Below are 20,793 nucleotides of genomic sequence, written 5' to 3'. Positions count from 1 at the left end.
CATCTAAATGCAAATGCATCTGACAAATCCTCACTGATTCTGTTAAAACCCTCTTTTTCGTAGACAACAGTTTGGGTTTAAAGCTTGACTGCAATTCTAGTGTGTGTGTTTGGTTTTGAATTACCACCTTTCTTTTTAATATTTTCAGTACAGGGAAGTAAAAAAATTCAGGAACTGGAATTATAATGTCCTAATAGCTTTGCTATCCAAGTGGGATTATTATCTCTCTTGGCTCTAGCTGTCTTGAGTGGCGTAACCCTTGTTCATGGGTCTTTGGTCCTTGCTTTGGCAAATCCATAGTGAATACCATGTTGCAAAGATGTGTATTGACAAGTGCATATTTAGTAAAATTTGTGTCTATGACTGTCTTTTTGTATGTGACTTTTTTTTAACCCCGGTTAGTTGCAGGCTGTTGCTGTTAAATTACAAGAAGATTAGGCTATAATATGGGTGAGACACGTTGCTCCACTGTGTAGTACGTAAAATCCAGAGTGCCAGAATGATGGAAAGCGAAGCAAAATTCATTTAAAAAACAGAATGGATTTTAAATAAAGTTCAGTTTTAGGTAAAAGGTCAGTCTCTAGTTCCTTTTTTTATTTGTAGCAGTTCATCCGTATACAGTACTGTGCATATTGTATGTGTAAGGTAATCTCATTTTTTAATCTACTATAACTGTCCTTTTGATTCTTGAAAATCCTTTTGGGTATTTTGCATTCCTATATCGATCCCTGTCTGTCTGACTGCTTCAGCTGGGTAATCATTTTTCTTGTTTATCCCTAATCCTTTTAATATTTCCTTCCTGCCACTGTATAACAGTACAGTATGCCTATTGTTTGGAATGTGTTTTAGTGACTACTGTAAGACTGTGCAGTAAAAATGGCTGTATTTTAGCCTAGATTTCACAAAACTGGTTTACAATGAAGCAAAAATGCAAAGCTGAACAACATGTGTCTTCAAAGCATGTATGCTGAGCTTAGTGCATCACTTTGCTTAGTCATACAAAATGTTCATCCTCGTGAACCATATTCTATTTTGAACTGCTCTGAAAAAAGAAATATTAAGCTAGCTATTTCAAAATGCTTCTTATTCTGTATTCTCCTTAGGCACCTGACAGAAAAGAAAAAAAAATTATTCTCTTTCTGTGTGTATACATATGTATATGAGTATCCATACCTGTACATATTAAAAACTTGTTTTTAAAGGAGCAGCTGTAGAACAGTTTCTCAGTGGAAGCGTTCAGACCCGAGTCTCTGATAGTTCTCTTCAGCCTTCTCCTTGGATGAAAACATTCTGTCCTTGTTTCTATGGTGACTGAGTAAAGGCATCTCTGGTCACACGAAGTTGTGACAAAATGATAAAAAGCCCTCCCTGAAAAGGTTTCCAGAAAAGCACAGATCTATTTTGTTCCACCTGGAGAATGAGAAGACCCTCCCGCCCCCATTGGGGCTGTTCTTCTCCATTTCTCCCACACTAGGTTATACCTTAAGATCCTTTTGCTGTGCTAACCAATGTTTCAACTGATTTGCTTTTCTCATTAACTAAACTTGGCATATACTTTCTCAGCGTGTCAAAGCAGAGCATGCAAACATAATGAAGGAAAAGAATTTGATACAGAGGTGAAAGCAAAGTTTTTAATTCTTCTTCAGGAACCATTTTTATTTCCATACTACTTTGGTACTAGCCAAGATGGGGGGGGGGGGGGGGGGGGGGTGTGTGTTTGTGTTTGGTTGGGTTTTGTTGCAACCGCTCTACTTTAACAAAACAAACAAACCCCTCTCCCCGAGATCTAGACTTCCTATATTCAGTGACTGTCTTAATAAAAACAGCTCTAACTAGTGGCCAGTTTGAGTGAGTATTGTATAAACCTTTCAGGAAGGTAAAGAACTTACCTTCTTTCAGAGAAAGCATTGGTTGCAACATGAAGACTTCAGAAACCTGCCATTTTATCTCCATTTCCTCATAATGACTTTGTAAGGTCATGGGAAACATAATTCTAAAAATACGTAGCAGCTTTTCATATGGAGAAACTTTGTGAAAGTTCTAGCTTTACGGCTGTTGCTTTATGACAGACTCTTTCTAATGTTAATAACAAAGAAAAAAAAAAAGAAATCCACATCTTGATTTCTTCTTTTTAGTCTGTCCTTTGAAGATTGCTCTCCTCCCCCTCATGCACTTTATAACAAATACACTGTGGTTGCAGTGAAAGGTCAGTTTGAATGTTACTACGCCTTGACTCCTGAGATGCTACAACTTTCCTGTGTGCTTCTGAGACAAAAATCATGAAGATGAGAAGTGTTTTTGAGACATCCCGACTTTTTAAATGAATGATCCCTGTCTTAATATTAAAGCACACAGTACTTTAACTTAGTCATTATTGTTCAGTTACACATTGTAACTTAGGTGGTTCAGTTATTCTTGGTAATTGTAGGGTGTCTTCTGTCATGTGCTTAGTAATGGCAGGTTCTTTTTGCAGGCTAATTGCAAAGTAACAGCAAATAAGCCTGAACCTTCAGACCTACAGAAAGTAAAGTTTGTCTTGAAATGCAAACCTGTGCAAATCTGGTACCAGTAGTAATTTATACCTAAAAATAGCACTGTCACTGGTAAACTGAATAATTTTATATTAAATGGGCTGTAAGGCTGCCTTTTAGAATAGATATGAAGTTTGTTTCCAAGGATAGGAGTCTTATTTTGAATTCATCAAAATGTCAATTTTTCCTGTTTGGATTGTGTTCAATTTATTAAAAATGCTATCTTTCCAGATACATTTCTGAATTTCTTGAGAAGATTGACTGGCTCAGAATAGATAGTTTGTAAAAGCTTGATTGATCCAGACTCTTCCTTTATCTCTGTAGAGATTCTTTGCTGGCTCAGGCTGGTGAGATGTCAGAGATACCAGAACGCTTCCAGCTTTGGTGGTTGATGAAAGGCTATGAAGAGAATGTGTCCCACAGAGAAACCTCATCGGCAAACCAACTGATAGTTTCTGTTCTTTGTGTAGTCATTTGAAATGCTGCTTTTTTGAACATTAAAGGCAATGTTTGCAGCCAACTAAGTTTTTCTGAGTGGGTTGAAGGTTATCTGTTCAGATTTAATTTATGAGAAGTTTGATGGATGCATCCTTGACAAGTAATTTTTCTCCTTGTTAATGGCTGCTTGTTTTAAAGGAGAGACTGAAATGTGATTAAGTTGTAAACGCTTTTTCCATTAACTGATTCTGTGAAAATCAAACAGCAAAAGTGTATACGACCCCTCACTTCATTAAATTAATTGGTGAGTTATATAAGCAAATTCTTACCTTGCTGAAACGGTCAACTTTTTAAATGAGACCTATCAGCTGCTTCAAGGGTAGAGGCAGAACAATGTTTTATAAAAATATATTTTAATTGATGTGGTAACTGTCCTGAGTACAAAGTCTTAATTGCAAAACCAGACGTCTGCTTTAACAAATAGTTTTACTGTCTTCTACATACAGTTAGCATTGTATGAAATTGGTCTTGTGAGGGAATCTACATTATAGATTAGGAGAGTGTGATGCACATGTATCTTCTTGCCATGTAATCTGTGTGTTAAGATGCTTCTTTATTCAGGAATAAGTATCTTGCATATTTGCTGTGCTAATTTATTTCATAGTAAGTCACATACGTAGTTCTCCCTTTCCTTGAAAAATCTTATATTTTAGGTCAATAAACTGCTTTGAAAATGAAGTTCTCCTGGTTTGGGGCACACATAGTAATTGTTTACATTCTATTTATTATCAAAATAAAGATAATAAAATGGGGTTTAAGTCCTGATACCGTGTTTGACTTTGAAGATGTTGGTTAGGAAGATCCTGATTTGTGTAATAGCAGCTTAAAACAACATCTGGAAGACAGATCAGTGCTTCACAGTGCATGTGTGTATTTGACAGAGAAGCAGTAGGTCATTGTTGTGAATCTACCTTGGTGTATTGAGAAGCTGATTTGAAATAGTCCCTGTTTGGTGTATAAAAGGGGTAAAGTATCAGAAATATCCCTAGTGAGTGATTTCACAGTTGTTATCTGTGGAATGCAGCTTGCCATTGCCCTACCTTTCTGTCTTTTGACATAGTCTGTTGTATTTTTAATTATTCTGCTCTGACATGTTTTTTTATAGGGCTGGAAGTGTTTATTAGTAAAGGAAAAAAGAGCTATTAGCTGATTCCTCTTGTTTGATGAAATCTTAAATAGCTGTATGTAATGGAATTAAATCAGGAATCCTGCTAAAGCAGTGACTTTTATGGCTGTATTAATGTTTGTAATTTATTTTGAGAACAGATTTAATTTTGATGCCTTCTTTGATCAAGTAATGAAAAGGTAAACAAGTTTACTAAAATGAGTTGTAGAAATATGTCTCCTACAAACCTTTATCCCTGTAAACAGAGAAGATGGGTATGCTTGCTGTTTGCTGAGATAACAAGAAGAAAAACCTTGAAAGTTTTCTTAATGGTTTCTTAAAAGTAATGTCTTTTATTCAGGCTTGATATCAAAATGAGGAGCCCTTATCAGGTTTTACTGAACTGCAGTAAAACAGATCTCCCACCTTCTTATACTGCAGTGAGTGCTGGGCTCAGGACACCATTACGCTAGTGTGTGGTGCCAGCTGATTAAAGTTTTAACTAAAATATAGTAATGCTACACTGGGAGCTGCTGGATTTTCACGTTTTGGATAAAGATTATTTTCAGAAGTATGGTGTAGGGACTCTACAAGAAAACACTTTAAATACTGCCAATCACATATCATTTCAGCCACTTGCTCCTTTCCACAAAAGGAAAACCACATCTACATCAAGAACCAAATCGTGATGTAGTCTGCAGAAAGTTTCTTTACCTGCCCTTGATTCTGCTGCGGCCTGGAGTTAGGGAAGCTGAAGGGACAATTTTCTGTTGGCTGATCCAGCTTCAGTTGATACATTTGACTTTCCTGTTGCTCAGTTGCATTTGTATAGTGGGAAGGGAATGTTTTACCATGTACACAGTTTGAGATTATAATTTGGAAGCACAATATTTACACAAGTAGTTTGTTTGTTTTTTCAGGGCTATGAAGTATAAAAGTTATAGTGACACTGGATTAAAAAGAAAAACTTAAGTTTGATTTCTAAATATCTGCTGGTGTTATGTAACCTGGTATTAAAACACAAACATGTCTTTGCAAGGTGGTGGTTGTTTGGGTTTAAACCGTTTCCTCTGAAAGTGATGCTGGTTTTATTTAATCGTAGAGTCTTATTGTATTCTGTTACAGTTAACTACATTGAGCACAATACTCTAATGCGGAAAAGACTATCAAAGATAATAACTATGAAACACTGAGTGAACATTTCATACATAAGTACTTGTCATGGTTCTCTATTTTAAAATTCTCTTCTCTTCTGGTTGCGATGCTTCTTACATGCTGATAGTGACATATCCTTGTTTTCTTCATATTTTTCCTAGGTGATCTTATCAACTCCAACAGTAGGCTTTGCATTAGTCTTCAAAATAAATATATCTGGAGTCTTGAATAGTCTCAATCCCAACAGTTTGACGTGCATTTCTGACAAACCTTGTATTTCTGAAAATTGGCTTGAATTGGTCAAATACAAGTAGTCCTTAAGGAAACAGTTATCTTGATACAGATATGTATGTATGTAAATTAGTCAAGTAAAAAGTAGGTAAACTTTTTAAAATATGTATAATATGAAGTCTTTTTACAAGAAAGACTGCATGAGGATGGGATTATCTCTTAGTCATGGAAATCGGAAAATCACTGGATGTGTAATACTAAGGCAGATCAAGTAATGAACAGTATGAATTTAAGAGTTTATCATGAGCACGGACTTCAAGGGCTGCTACTGGACTCCCATCACTTCGCTGTGCGTGATTGAACAATATGCAGTGGAAAATGAAAAGATTTCTAAAAGCTAAAATGTCAAGCCTTTTATTATATCCATAAACTAAAGAAGATCAATAAAATACTCAAACTAGTATCTTATCTATTATTTGTACGCCTTTCTGCAGTGAACCTCTGTAACTGGTAATGTTCAGTCTGAACAATGTGTTTAATAAAGTAGATAAGAACCTAAACGTAAGGGTAGGTGTAAAAAAAATTGGTCTTACAAATGTTATTTAAAATTCTAGGCAAAGTACATATCTAGCCTAGGCTATTTTAAAGATAGATGGAAATAGTGGGGTTTTTAACTGTAAGAAAAGAGTTACGATGCTATCTAGTATCACATTTAAGTTAGTCATATCTGTTGCTTTTAAGAAAGAAGATAAAGTACTTGTACATGAAGGAAATATGTGTAATTATTTTTTGAATCTGTTTTGCTATATTTGCCAACTAAAATTGAGGCAAATGCTTATATTGGTGATTTCCTTTTGCAATTACTAATGGTAAGACCTACATTAATATTTTTCTAAGCACTTACATGTCTAGGCATTATATCCCTCAAAGTTTAAATGAAACTAAAGCACAGTTAGCAAATCAACCATGTAGATGAGCAATACTGCTTTGATTCTTCAATATGATCTAGAATTCCAAAGAATATACTAAAATTAAATGTAAAAATGATCCTCTGGGAAAAAAAAATATTGCTGTTACTGACATTCAGTGTATGTTTGGAAGCAGAATTACACATTTGCTGTGTTGCTTTTAGTTCAAAAAACCCAAACACAATATCCAGTACCTTTAGTAACTCCAAAAGCAATGAGTTACTGTGAAATGTGTTCATCTGATTCGTGTCAATATAAACAATGCTAGGGCCGCATTATAAAATGTGACCCTCACTGTCTTTAACCATTTTGCTGGTCCTGCTATAACCGCAGGCCGGGAAGAGAAAACCGGCTTTGTTGTTAACTGCACAAGTGTTGAACAAGAGATCCTAAGGGAAAACTGAGGCATTTAGGTGTATAGTTAGCCTCAGAGATTGCAGTACTTGGAATCTTGATGGGCTGTTTTGTTGTATGCATTTGTTGAGGGGGAGGTGTCTGTTGTGAACTTGTTTGGGTTCTGGTGACCGCAGCTGGTGCTGTGCAAGGTGTCAACAGTTACACAGGATGTCTGCTGTCTGGCGAACGGTGGGGAGCCCGGTCAGAGATAAGTTTCTAGGCACCCACGCAACCAGGAGATGGAGAAGGACATGCCTAGTATGTAACAAATGTTAGATTATAAAAGAAGCTGTTTTGTTTTTCACAGTGCGCGTCTTGGTAGAGCAGAAGCTCCCAGCGCGCCCAGCGCTGTTTGCTTGCCTTTATTCATTTAATAAATTGTTAACTTTGATTGGAATCCTGTTTGAGACAAAATTCATTTATCACAGTTACTAAAATCTTGGAGAAGATATTCTTGACTTTTTATCAGAGATGCTCATACTTGTTACATCTTATTCAATCATTGGAATTATCACTAGAGATTAATTTTTAAAATGGCGGTAGCTTAAACATCAGATTAATAAAGTTAGTGTTGTTTTTACTTGTTTCTACTATTCTGCATCTAACTTTAGTGACAACAAGCAAACTAGTTGATTAATTTTGTAGGGGTAAGAGTGACATTTGTAGTAGAACCATCTAGTTTGCAAACTTGCAAATAACCAAGGAGTGGTACAGTTTATAAATTCAGGTCTTCGTTTTCTATTGTTGTGGTGTTTTTTCTGGTCAGGTCCGGGAAGCCTTCCTGTGTTGCCTCCAAACACTTAAGTCACTATGTCCTATTGACCTGAAGATACTGCTCTTCTGAGTTTCTTGAGTCCACCTGTTTTTTAACAGGGCTCGGGTAGTATGGAGCAAAGTGAGACCCACTTGGATATGAGCACGTTTCTCACTGTTAGCATTATGGAGTAAATTGGTCATGGGAGTGGTCTCTTTTTTCCCAGTCTGGCTTAGTCATTGGAGGGCATGACACAACATTTTTGCCAGAATTAAGATTTGTGGTTTTGAGAATGGGGAATCTTGACTTATTTTCCAGGCTTTGGAAGAGTGTTACCTAGTTGTCCAAGAATCTTCTTCTATCTCTTGATTCTCTCTTTGTCTTATCTCAGTGTTTGCCCAGCTTGTCACCATTCCCACCGACTTGTTGACCTTACTCCTCATATTCCTTTTCTTATTGCTACATGCCTGCAGCCAGCACCTCAAGCCTCTCATGTCTGTAACCAGTGCTAGTCAAACCTCTTCTCTTCTACTATTCAAGCCACTGAAGTACATAGGAACAACACTTTTAATGTGACCATTGGGAGTGTGTACAAGAATAATCCTCTTCTGCTAATGTATGAACTCTCCAAATATGTTAGCTGTTGAACTTTTAACCAGCTTTTTGAATATGTGAAATTTCAGTTCAGGTCATTCAAGTTTAATAAATCAATCAGTTAAAATCAGTTGCTCATAATGGAAAGTCTTAAGAAACTGAAGGTGTAGGTGTGAACATCATGGCTGTGCATGATATGACAAGTTGTTTCTTAATGTCATGGCCAAATGTGTAGCTTCACAGCTGTTTTTTGGTGCTGTGTGGGTTCAGCAGTCACGCACATCGCACAAATTAGAACTTTTGTAAAATATTTCATAACACATCTGCCATCTTGCAATTACGAAGATATTTTTTTTACGCTTATTCCGTAATTTTTGCTAAACAGTTCAGCAGCAGCAATTTCCTTTTCTTTTTATTGTTTTGGGGGGAGGGAGAAGAAAGGGAGCTTTATCTGAGCTCATCGTTACAGCTTCAGTACAGTGTTTTACTGACATTTATGGCATGCTGATTTTCTCTCCCTTTCAGAAGAGAAACCTGATTGCTCCAAGGCCCGCTGTGAAGTCCAGTTTTCTCCTCGCTGTCCAGAAGATTCCATCTTGATTGAAGGCTATGCTCCTCCTGGTGAATGCTGTCCACTCCCGAGCCGTTGTGTGTGTAATCCTGCAGGCTGCTTGAGGAAGGTTTGCCAGCCTGGCTATTTGAACATTTTGGTTTCTAAGGCATCAGGAAAGCCAGGGGAATGCTGTGATCTCTATGAATGTAAACCAGGTAAAAGTGGACGTGATGGGGTTTTTTTCATTTTTTGATTTTTTTCTGTCTGACAAGCACAATAACCTATATAATTCCATCTAATAAAGCCTATATAGTCTCTAAATTCTTCTGATTCTTCTTCAAAATTAAAATGATTATATGTGGGCAATACCCATTCAAAAAGAAAAACCTATGATAAATTTTACTTTCTTTTTTCCTTCAGACATTAATTTAAACTGAGCAACAAGGGAGAAGTAGCCTAGTGAGAATATTGCATTTCTGTGGATGCTACTAGTAAAAGTGACATACTTAATATACTGATTAGATTATATAAAGGATTTTCATACTAGGAGTATATTGTGCATGAGCAGGGAATTAAGGTTTCTGTCTTAAGATTTCTCTAGATTACAAAATGATGACCCTTAAAAACTGCAGAGCAAAAGGATTGTGGAGGAGCATAGTGAAAGACTTAACAACATTTTCAGTATTTACCCATTTTCCATTTCATAAGAACACAAATCACTCTTTCTTGTGATTTATTATTCTTGGTGAGGTGAAAGTTGTAATTCACCCTTCTTTTTAACCAGGCTTTGGTAAAGACGAATAATAAAAATAGAGGGATGAAAGCAGGCATGTAAAATTGTATAATCCAAAATCTTACATGCAAACAGGTTCAAGTATGCTTGGGCTGTGCCTTTCCTATGCTTGTTTAACATTTTCTTAAATCCTCCACAGAAGAAGACTGTACAGTCTCTGTATCTTCTAGTGCTTTTCTTTGTGTTTTCCTAATATCCAATGCAAAGCTGCCTGTGTGGAGATCTAAGCAAACTTTTTCATTCTCTGTCCTGGGTAGTTGGTGAACAAGTCTTTATAATTTTTGCTCTGGAACATTTTGTCAACCTTAGTCTTCTTTCATCTAGAATTAGCTGTAATTTCTTAGGGCATAGTTTCCTTGGACGCCTTCCTGGTTATGTCACCCCTCTGTAAGTTTTCTTAAGTTTATCCACGTCTTTAGTCTGCTTTTGGACACCACATTTTACTGTTTTCAGTGAGTCTTCATCAGCACTAAATACTGTGGAATAATTACTTTGTCTTTCATGCAAAATTCTAAATAAAAGCTGACTCTTTTGCAGGAGTTATATTTAGTTTGTGAAGTGCTGTGATCCCAAGATCTTTCTGTAGCATGACTGTTACTGAACCACTGTATTTGTACATTTTAATTCTTCCTACATATACTTCAGGTGTACCTTTACTGAATTTTATCGTGCTGACTTTGGTTTATTTATTTATATATCAAAATAAATGTTAACTCTGATCATGTCATCCCGACTGTTATTTGCATTCCCGTCCTTTAGTTTGCAAATAACTCAGTCTAAACTTACCTTTGTAGGTTATTTCTGGAAGGTTGTTTTCAGCTTGTTAGTATTACAAAATCTTCAAATTGAGTATGTGATTATTTACTGCGTTAGTGGATTTATGTAACTGTGTATGTTGTTTTCTGAAGTAGTTTGTATTTTTTGTTGTAGCAAGTTAAGAGGTGAAGGTACATGCGACTGGGAAAATGAAGATGCATGTTAGGAGGGTAGAAGAGCAGAGGCTTTGAAGAGATTGGGGGTGGAGACTTATGGAATTTAAGGGAAGTGTAGAGCTTTGCAATGGGGGTCAGAAACTGAGAGGCTAAAGGAAAGCAGAGACTTCTTCCCTACCTTGGGAGATGATGAAAGTGTATTTCTTAGGCAGTGGCTACGAGGCTGAGGAGTGTAGGTGGGTACTCTTGTGCATCCCTGCAGTGATAGGTGGTGAAAGATGTAATCGCTAAACTACAAACTACAGAGTAAGCGGGGCCCATACTTGTTGCAGTGCCTCGGCTTTAGGGAAGAAAAAGGGAGTGCTATTAATATGGAATTATTAGCCACTACATAGCCTAATTTTTGTCAAGTTAGACTTTAGTGGCTGTTCAAGGTGACTTTTATAACTTTGGTCTAGACGTTTCTTTCGTTTGCTGTTTGACATAGTGGGAAGATCACAAAAGAAAAACAAGCCAACACAAGACTGGAAGACAGGGAAAGGAGTAGCTGAATGTTAATAAATCTTAGTAGAGTACAAATTACTTAACACAGAAGAATTTATTTTTTTTTGAAATGGCAAGTCTTTGCAAATCTGAATTTTTTTCAGTTTTCAAAGGAACCTCATTTTCAAAGAGTATAAACTGTACTTGTATAGACAACATAATTTGTGCTTGATATACAAAGAAAATTAGAGACTGAATAAATACTGAAATCTTTTGTTTGTTTGTTTCCCTCTTTGTAGAAAGTTTAGAGATTTTGTTTGTAAATTTGCAAGTCAGCATGAACCCTGCTGATTTTTTCCATCCAAATTTTTCCATCATGTTCACCACTGTCTGTGGTTTTAAATAAATTTCTTTGTTTAAGAACAGGCAATGGAATATCTTGTTTTATTAGGATTGTATATTTATATTCATAGGCTTATAGAATTATAGAATAATTTAGGTTGGAAGGCTAGATGACTCTGGAGGTAATCTAGTCCATCCTGCCTCTCCTGCACTTTTTTTATGCCATTTATTCTCTGTATATATACATGAACTACTTTATATGTAGTAGCACATAACTGTTTTCATGTATGTATGAACATTATGTGAATTATCTTTGTGGATTTGCTGAAATAGTGGTCATAATGTGAAGTCAGAGAATGTTCCTTACATGACAGGAATATTTATTCAGTACATGGTAAGCCTGATAATAAACCTTGTGTCTTCAAAGTTTGACTTGGTAACCTGAAGAGTTGTAGGAAAGAAGAGTTGGAGAAGAACTGAACTAGCAGTGCTCTGTTTCATGTTTCCTCTGTTTTTAATGTTGCTGAAAAAAAAATGGGATAATGGACAGTATAAGGGCTGGTAGATAAGTGTTCATGCAGAGTTTCTTATGGGTCTAATGTCACTAGTTTTACTGAATGGTGTCAGCATGTCTATGGAGTTTACATGTCAAATAGAGAAAACTGTTTTCCATGCTTTGCTACAGACCTGAAAACTTTAGTTCTGTGAGTGCTGCTGCCAGAATCCTGTTCCTGCACCTCTGTGTCTGCTTAACCAGTCTTTATAGGGGTTTTGCACCAGCAAAGGCCTTCTGGTGGAAACAAATTGACAGAAGGTGGGAGGACTGCTTCCTTTGATAGCAGTGCTGCCTTATGCCAATATAAAGTGTTTGCGCAATCAAAGCATAAAATGTGTTTATTTCTGTTCCTTAAATAAGATGTCACTGCTCTCCAGTTTACAGTGGCATTTGAGTTTGGAGCCTTCTGCTGAGAACTGCATATGTTCAAATACTGTGGTTGGCAACTGAGTTGCTGAAAGGAAAATAGGAAGTGTTTCCTTAACACTAAATGCTAGAATAAAAATAAAATCTTTCATTTTGTGATCCACTTTCTCTTCTACCTCTTTTACTTTAGGAATGCAATGATTAAAGGCATTGGCATTCAGTTAAAATTAACAGTGAAGAAACTTAGTAGCTTAGTCATACCTGTGTATTAACCTCCGGATTGATTTGTATTGAAGTTCTTACCCGTTGCTCCACCAAGCATCTCCCCACAGTTGTACCTACTGAGAACAAGTATGTCGTGTCCCTTTTGTTTCGCTGTGGTTGCTAAGCTCAGAGGTGAGATAACACTGGTTTGGCGTCATAAGCAACCTGCTTTGTTCCTACGAGCTGTGTGTAACTGGCCTTTCATGAGCAGTGAATTAACTGAATGAGCAATGAATTTCATTTTAAGCTGGGAGTTACAGTTCTTAAAAAGTATTCTCAAAAGTAAGGGTTTTTTTCTTAAAGATAGTTTGAATGAATGGTCTCAAATGGAGCTGCATAATGTTTTAACAGTAAAAATAAAAAGAACCTGAATCAAAATTTGTGGGAGTATATGTGCCTCTTTTGCTAAGAAGCTAAAACAGTATGAGCAATGATGTTTTTAAAATCATGGTTGTTTATTTAAAGATGAACTTAAAATCTAACCTAAAAGGTATTTTGCTGAAGTTGTGATAGGAACTCTAGCTGCCACTTCTGAATAAAGAAAGGTAAATAGTTTACTTTGGCAGTTATCTGACAGATGTTTGTTGTACCTTTATTGATAACTTTGTTATTGTTGTATATGGTGAGATGGGGAGTGTCATCTCTTAGTTTCTGACATCCTTGAGAAAGCATTGGGAAATGTCTGTCATACTAGACAGAACCTCTGTTGAAAAGACCACTCATTTGTCATTCTTCTAGCAGTCTTTCTGGCAGAGCTTTCATACACGCACCTTCTCCAGCACCCCTGCATGGCTTGAAAATTACTCTTACTGAAATGGAGGGGTTTTTTTCTGGTACCAAATCTTGTTTTAAACACAATTTTAAAGAGAGTGTTATTGTTTGGCTTATTTCTTTGGGGAATTCTGTGCAGTCAGGGCTTGATGGAAAGTCTGAGATCAGCAGCAAAATTTAGTAGGTAGCGTGTAATGATGCACAGGGAAGTAACTTGTGGTCCACCCTGGTACAGCTTCAGCTTTGAAAATCAGGTCTGGAATTTTTACAGTCTTGCACCAAGGACAAGGGTCAGCAAAATCAAGTTTTTGTACATAGTTGAGAGAAACAGGATTATATAATCTCTTTTTATTCTCTGTTGCTTATAGAAATAGTACATGTTTTATTGGATGCTTTGTAGAAACTGATGTTGGGAGGTCTTAAGAGATGAGATTGGGAAAGGACTGGAGAAAATGAGTGGGGAAGAATTATAGATACGTTTCTAATTGAGCTAGAGAAATGGCTTATAAGTTGACAATGATGGTGAGGGAGGAAAAAGAAAATCAGCAAATGCAGGGGTCCATGTTGGGAAATACCTGCGATAGGGGAGTTAAGGAAGTGATTCAGACAGTGATACAATTGTATTGAAAGTCCAGGAACGCCATCTGTTCTGGTTGTATTTAATACATTCTGAAGTGTGAAGGAATGTGAAAAGGATGATGCACTGTCATGGAGAGACACTTTCATGCTTTCTTTCTCCTTCTCCCAGAGCAGAAAGTGTAAATACCATTACCTGATGTAGTAGTGTTGCGTTGCATTATTCATGAGGGATCAGAAATGCATCTGAACTGAAAGCAAAGGGTGTTGTGTGATGCTTCTTAGCTGCTGTAGAAGCAAACTGTGTACCCTTGTACTGGACCCTCAGAAAGCTGTGACTTCTGGAAAAATATGAAGTCTTTCCTGTGCTGAGCCACTGTGTTGCATCAGAGATGCAAATACTGCCTTGATCCTGGACCTTTAGATGCATAGGTAGCTATTCAGATCTTGCCCCTAAACTGTACATACTATTTGTTGAAAAGCCAGCATAATATTTAAAGGTGAAACTTAATATGCTTGTGTTAATGTATTCTACTATAAAGTCATTTTCACCTAGGTATTAACAGCCTCATGATCAGAGACCTTTGGTTTTGTAGTCTACAAAGGAGGTTGTAGATTAACGCAGCTATGTCAGGGTCTGCAATCATGGTAGGGTTTCTGCTACATTCTTGTAGAAAAATTAGTAACTCTCAGATGCTACGGTATACAAATTCACTGCGTGAGAAAGTTCCTGAAGACTTGTAAGCAAAGGTTGATCAGGTGCATCTTTACTAATAGGAAATTGCAGCGTGTTTGAGTTCTGGAAGATATATATTTGTCGAACTATATATGTAAAGCTTAAAGTTTCTACGATAGGCAAAAATAATTTTATTTAGACAGGATTTTAATTGTTTTTAGTTCATAATAAAATATATAATAACAGCTTGTAATAAACCTGTTCATGAAAAGGTCACTTTGTAATTATTGGAGTCAGAGTAAGATGTGAAAACAAAAGCAGTATTTCAGTGGCAAATGTTTTCAGTCTTATTTTTTAAGATGGTTGTACAGCTAATCTGGGGGATATCACTTTAAGTAATGAAGAATCCGATTACAGACTGTGCTGTAACCTTACAATATTTTCAGGTTATCTGGAAGTTTGGTTCAATGCTTTTTTGAGTTTGAGAAACCCATTTAAATCTGAAAAAAAGTAGGAACTTTTTCCTTCTTCAAATATCCTTCATCCCTTATCTCTCCATCTCTCTCTCCTGTGAGGAAGGGCTTGAGAGAGCTGGGACTGTTCAGCCTGGACAAGAGAAGCTCAGGGCGGATCTCTGCAATGTATATAAATACCTGAAGGGAGGGTGTAAAGAAGACGGAGCCAGACTCTTTTCAGTGGAGCCCAGTGATAGGGCAAGAAGCAATGGGCACAAACTGAAAGACAGGGGCTTCCCTCTGAACATCAGGAAACACTTTTTCACCGTGAGGTTGACGGAGCACTGGCATGCGTTGCCCAGAGAGGTGGTGGGGTCTCCATCCTTGGAGATGCTCAGAAGTCATCTAAACACAGTCCTGGGCAACCAGATCTATGTGGCCTGTCTTGGGAAGGGGATTGGACCAGATGACCTCCAGAGGTCCCGTTCCATGATGAATATTGTAATAATAAAAATCTCCCAATTTGGAGAGAAGTCTGGGGTGCAGTATGAGTGTGGATTATAAAATTCTGCAGGTGGTGGATGAGCTCAGTGCATACCCTTTGTTCACCAAATCCTACTAATCCTTACAAGAATTGGAGGGCGCTCTGGTACTAGTAAGAGATCAGGATAAAATAAATAGAAATGGGTAAGTCAAATAGGGGAACCACTGAGTGACTACAGCTGCTTAATTACATGAGAATTTTCTATTTGAATGCACTTGCTTTGGCGTTTGTTTGTAATTTTTCTCAGGTTTGTACTTTTTTTAATAAAGGAGGACTGTTTGGGCTGCTTTTCAGTGTTAGTGAGCCATGGACTAGCACACTATAGCCACTGGAAAGAATTTGAACTACTTAAGAAGAAAGAGCACCTTACTTGAGACATGGTGGCGTGATTAGGGAATTTCCTTGTGTTTTTTTTTCTTTCGTTGTCATTGCTGATATATGGAAAGATAGACACAGAAATAGCTGTGCAGTAGCAGCTTATTGCTAGAACTTGTTGGCTGTTTTTTCCCAGACTGCTTACCTGGGGAGAAGGCGGAGGGGACCTTGAATCCAGGGAGGTAGAAAGGTTAGTAGTTTAATTTCAGGAAACTGGACATTGGTAGTTACTTGGTACAACAGAATCATGCAAATTGTATTGGTCGCGTTGGGCCATACTGACAAGCTCACGATTCTCAATGCCTGTTGTGATAATGGAGGAACTAGATGTATATTTCTTACAGAAGAGCTGTCTCAAATGTGTTATTTGTTAATAAAATGGAACATAAAACTCTACTTTTTTTTCAAGTGAAATATTATGAAATTAAGTATTCCTGTCTTAAAGGCAAACAGGTATATTTGTGTGTTTACGAAGAGATATAAAAGTTAATTCGATGATTGCTACTGTCAAGATGAGTAACTGGAATCTTTTTATTTAACTTTAGTAACTTTCTGCATTGCTCCACAAAATGGGCTTTTATTAAATTTGTGCATTTCTCGGTGAGAACTTCTTGAACTTGTCAGGTTGCTTTTATTTAGCAGATTGCTCCGTTTCTCAAATAACTGGAAAAAGGCAGATTCTGAATATGGCTTACACAGAGGATACGGATATGCACATACTCATGTACTTTGAAAGTTAATGGTCTTGAGGACAAACTTACTGGTCCTAACCTTGATGAGCTGCAAACTGGTTTCACTGAACTTGTGTTTTCATTTAAATGCTTAATGAGATACGCTAAGTAGATGTAATTCTGAGACTGATGTCTCATTATGACCGATTGAATTATTATTGCTGTGTACCTCTGTGGATCAAGACTGAAAAATGTAGGACTAGGAAGACAGAAAATGGGACTTTGAAAAGTATCAGCTCTTGCAAGAAGTGTGGTGTAGCATTGCCAAGGTGCTTTAACACTGCAGTAAGCAGTCGTAATAGTGTCAATACTGAAGTGAAGTTTAATCAGTAATCAGGGATATTGTACTGTATAATTTTCAGTGTGATAACATTCTGTTCATCCTGCCTACTCGGTAGGTAGCTTATTTCTTTAAAGAGGGAACCATGTTTTATTCTGTACTTCCTTCGTATAATTAAGATAAGAGATAGCAAATAGATAAAGCCTGAGCTGGTATTGTTTGTTAACATGAGAGATTTAGGACCAAATAAGATAAAAATGTGTTTCATCTTTCCTGAGTATAACTCATAGGATTAAATGTATATTCAGCCTGATTTTTTTTTTTTGCATTTCTAAGCATTTATTGCTTTCTAAAAAGCATCAGTCAGTCTTACTAGTTATGTGGAATTCTTCATCTCATTAATGCAGATAGATTTGGTAATTTGCATTTCATTTTTGCCATATATAAACACCTAAACAACTCAACCTAATGGAATAATCCTTAAAAATGTAGTTTACACGTGCAGGCATAAATTGACAGTGGATCTTTAATTTTTTTTTTTTATTTCCTATAACTCTGGTATTTTACTGTTTAAACAGACTTTAATCAAGAAAAAAATTAATGAATTGTTTACTGTTTTAAAAGCTGTGGGGAAAATATATTCTCAGTAACCTAGTATCTTTCTAGTAACTAATATTATTCACAGGTCTAATGATTGTTTAAGGCTGCCCGTCTAACTTTTAGAAATTTTTTATTAACAAGTATTAGCTTAGTTGCTTCCCAAGTCAATAGTTTAAAAAAATGAATCTTAAAGAGAAAGGAAGTCTTTTTGTAATGTTACCTACCAAGCATGCATTCACTAGATAATTTTTCTGACTTAAAAGGCCGATGCATAACTGGTTGCTTATGATGAAGTAATTTGCAAAAAGCTTCTAAAGCATGAGTAAAAGGAATTTTCTTTTCCCCTTCCTCCGTAGTGTTCAGTGTGGATTGCAGCACAGTCGAATGTCCTCCTGTTCAGCAAGTTGTTTGCCCACTGGATAGCTATGAAACCCAAGTCAGGCTGACGGCTGATGGCTGCTGTACCCTGCCCACAAGGTTGGTGTCTTGATGGCTGAGTATTTTTAACTTGTTCTCTACAATTCAAGTACTCTAAATACTTGCACAATAATGCATACTTCTGTGGCAATAAATGTTAATACAGAATAAAAGATATGTGAAGTAGGTTAAAGGATATCAGGCAAATACAAATACAAAATCTATCTTTCTGAAGCAGAAAAAAATTCTTCTCAATGCAAATGCATGAAGCAGATTTTTGCTAAAACTGAGAGATTTGTGCCTCTAGATTGATTTTTCAGTGTATTCAATTTTACAAAACTAAAGTCCTTTGAGAAACATTTGAAGGTCTTTGTAAGGAATTAAATGATGGAGATGGCAGAAGACATGCTCGAGAAAATTTTGCCTAGTTAGAGAAAAATTTTTTTTTTTTTTTGTATGTGGAAGACCACTGTAAGAAGCTGAAAGACAGTGGCTATCTGGAACAGTAAGGAGACAGAAATTTCAAGTACTCACTTCCATTTTACTTCTGTTATTGTTCAAGTAGGTATAATTTATTACAACTCAGAAAAATAAGACAATCTGGAGTTGGTTTTGTTCCAAAGTTCTGCACAACTGTTTCAACTTATGTTTTTACAACAGACTTCCCAAAAACCAATTCAGCAATATGCCCAATAAATACGAATTCAAGCAAAAAGTACCATCAATGAAAATATTTTACACAAAAAAGAAAGTATTTCTTGTAGATGTAGCTAGTAGGTTTATTTGGTATAAAGGTCTTCGCACCATACAATATTGCCATATTCTCAACCCCTTGTGAGATTGTAAAGGAGCGATAAACTTGCAAAGAATTCAGAAAGTAGAAAATGGCAAAGGTTGTGTAATGAATCAGGGGTCTTCCCTGTTGGGTACCCTTCGGGTAGACATGTAATATGGTGACTTCTTTACAGCTGTTGTTTCCATGAAATATGAGGGTCTCTTATTGAATGGAGAGTTAAAAACACATCTATTTAAAAAAAAAAATAAGAATTAAGGTAGAAAGAGGTGTGAAGAACTTCATATAGTGCAGTAATCCTGTCTATTAAAATTTGAAAATATATTTCTAAATTGATAAATTTTATTTGTAATTGTAGAATACATGTAGTAGTTTGCTGCTTAAAAAAATACTTCTTATTCAGTGAATGCTACAAATGTTCTTTCAGTCAGAGTTGTTTTCTTTTTTCTGTTTTCTGAATTTTGGACCAGAACATGGTATGGATTCTCAGTATCCTCCCTTTATTCTTTAACATATTGTTATTAACCTTCCTAAGAATTACGATAACTTAGTATTAGTTGAGAGCTGACCTGGCTAGTTGGGATTGCACAGGAGGCTGTAGATTTTAAGCAGTCATCGTACTTGCATTGCTGCCAGTACAGCTCAGCATGTTCAAGACAACTAGAATAAAATGCTACTAAGGACTGTGTTCGGAAAGATACAGTCAAAGAAGCAATCTCAGATTAAAATTTCATAAATTTCTAGTTTAGATTAACACCCAAACATTGACACAATAGAAAACTTAGATTTATGGTAGATTTTTACTTCCAAATTTGTTTCAACTTGCTGGATTAAAAAGTGATATATAGGCCAAATTATTTTTGTTTCCCAAAAGTAAAATTGTGTTCTATTTTTCTGCAATCTAATTTAAGTTGTGGTTTGATTTTTCTATTGCTTGAGTGAAGGGAATGAAAAATACCCACTTTATTCTTTGTAGATGGTAACTTCAGTGTTCCTTCTATCAGGGAACATAGAGTACCAAGAAAGTAAAACTTCATTTACTTCAGAGAAATGACCAGTTGGAAATATTTTCTATTTCTAGCACACACAAGGGAACTGATCTTAAATAAAACACCTAGTGCAAACATATCCATGAAAGAATCTTTTTCTTTCTTTGATAATGTTTAAAAATATAACCAGTTGGTTTGCTGTGTATTAACTGTAACTGATGTCTGAAGCATACTTGTACATGTGCGTGGTAATTGAGTGGCAAAACCAGTATTCTCAGCTCCTGCACACAAAGACCCCAATTGTACAAGCAGGCTTAGAGTGTGTGAATTATTAGATAATTGTGAATTGCACTGAAACCTCTTGGAAATCAGATTGCTGTGCATTACTGGGATCAGAGTTTAACAAGGGATTAGAGCTGGGATAGGTAAGTTCTTAGCTCCTGGAGTCTTATGATCGGATCTCGAGACGGGTTGTGTTAATATCTCTGTCCTCCTTGAGGTGTAAAACTGAAAAAACCCCACCCCATAATTAGCATAACCTAGTCTGTCTGCAGGCAGGTTGAAACAATTATAGGTATCTTGCACTTCTCCATTAATTTTTAATTTTGTGGCTCAGTTCATGTTGCTGTATATAGTTATTATGTGGGTTGCTAGATTTTTGGATTGCCTTAATTTAGCAAAAGCAATAATGCATTTTTTAGTAGAGTTAGGTGAGAAGGAAAAAAGAAAAGCTGAATCTGGCAGCAATAAGATTGTATAGATGCTTTACATGTTGTGTGCCTGCTAGAAATGTATTTAGTTATTGTCGTGGTTTAACCCCAGCCAGCAACTAAGCACCACGCAGCCGCTCACTCACTCCCCCCCCATCCAGTGGGATGGGGGAGAAAATCAGGAAAAGAAGTAAAACTCCTGGGTTGAGATAAGAACGATTTAATAGAACAGAAAAGAAGAAACTAATAATGATAATGATAACACTAATAAAATGACAACAGTAGTAATAAAAGGATTGGAATGTACAAATGATGCGCAGGGCAATTGCTCACCACCCAGCCAGTCCCCGAGTGG

The 20,793-nt window shown here is 36.5% G+C and overlaps 1 protein-coding gene across 1 annotated transcript in view; it reads left to right on the top strand.

The window, feature by feature from the left end:
- CRIM1 (cysteine rich transmembrane BMP regulator 1 (chordin-like)) overlaps positions 1–20,793 on the top strand; it is a gene marked incomplete at its 5' end in the record, with an annotated part of 202,358 nt that overhangs the window by 81,090 nt on the left and 100,475 nt on the right. Inside the window, 2 exons of the mRNA XM_010581266.1 lie at positions 8,758–9,000; positions 17,886–18,006. Of these exons, the coding sequence (XP_010579568.1) occupies positions 8,758–9,000; positions 17,886–18,006 (364 nt within the window). The remainder of the gene's footprint in view (positions 1–8,757; positions 9,001–17,885; positions 18,007–20,793) is intronic.

Source organism: Haliaeetus leucocephalus, unplaced genomic scaffold (assembly GCF_000737465.1).
Source record: "Haliaeetus leucocephalus isolate CR32 unplaced genomic scaffold, Haliaeetus_leucocephalus-4.0 Scaffold752, whole genome shotgun sequence".
Taxonomy (NCBI): domain Eukaryota; kingdom Metazoa; phylum Chordata; class Aves; order Accipitriformes; family Accipitridae; genus Haliaeetus; species Haliaeetus leucocephalus.
This window is presented reverse-complemented; position numbering and strand designations above follow the sequence as displayed.